The 428-nt window shown below is 53.3% G+C and overlaps 1 protein-coding gene across 1 annotated transcript in view; it reads right to left on the reverse strand.

Moving 5' to 3' along the window:
• The window catches only part of EMH_0013510 (uncharacterized protein), a gene marked incomplete at both ends in the record, with an annotated part of 3,820 nt that extends 3,523 nt beyond the window's left edge, over positions 1-297 (reverse strand). The window contains one exon of the mRNA XM_013499844.1: positions 55-297. Within this exon, the coding sequence (XP_013355298.1) occupies positions 55-297 (243 nt within the window). The remainder of the gene's footprint in view (positions 1-54) is intronic.
• Between the last annotated feature and the right edge of the window lie 131 nt (positions 298-428).

Below are 428 nucleotides of genomic sequence, written 5' to 3' on the forward strand. Positions count from 1 at the left end.
GGAACTACTGGCTCTTTTGAGTGCTTGCGTGTTTGTTTATGCGGGACGCCGTACTTGTTCCGCGAGCCTCCTCTGGGACCAGCCGTTCAAGTTTCTTTTGCCTGCTAGTTGCAATGCACACTGAACGACGAGGAAGATCACCACCGTTGCGACCACCGCGTAGGAAATGATATGCAAACTCCGGTGGGGCATCCGGCTTTTGCGACTTATCATAGGCGCAGTGAAGCCGTGGTCATAGTCCAGCATGTACGTCTTGACAGCTCCATCTTCTGCAATGCCTGCGGGCCCCCCACACATGTTCCTCAACGCACGCTGTCAGGTGGCAGCAAGTCTGAATTGGTCCACAAGTTGAACGGGAGGGAAGTGCCATCACCATAGACGATAAAAAAACAGCACTAGCGGAAGGATAGTGAGGGGAACATCACGAA

Source organism: Eimeria mitis, genomic scaffold (genome assembly GCF_000499745.2).
Source record: "Eimeria mitis Houghton genomic scaffold, Emh_scaff474, whole genome shotgun sequence".
Classification (NCBI taxonomy): domain Eukaryota; phylum Apicomplexa; class Conoidasida; order Eucoccidiorida; family Eimeriidae; genus Eimeria; species Eimeria mitis.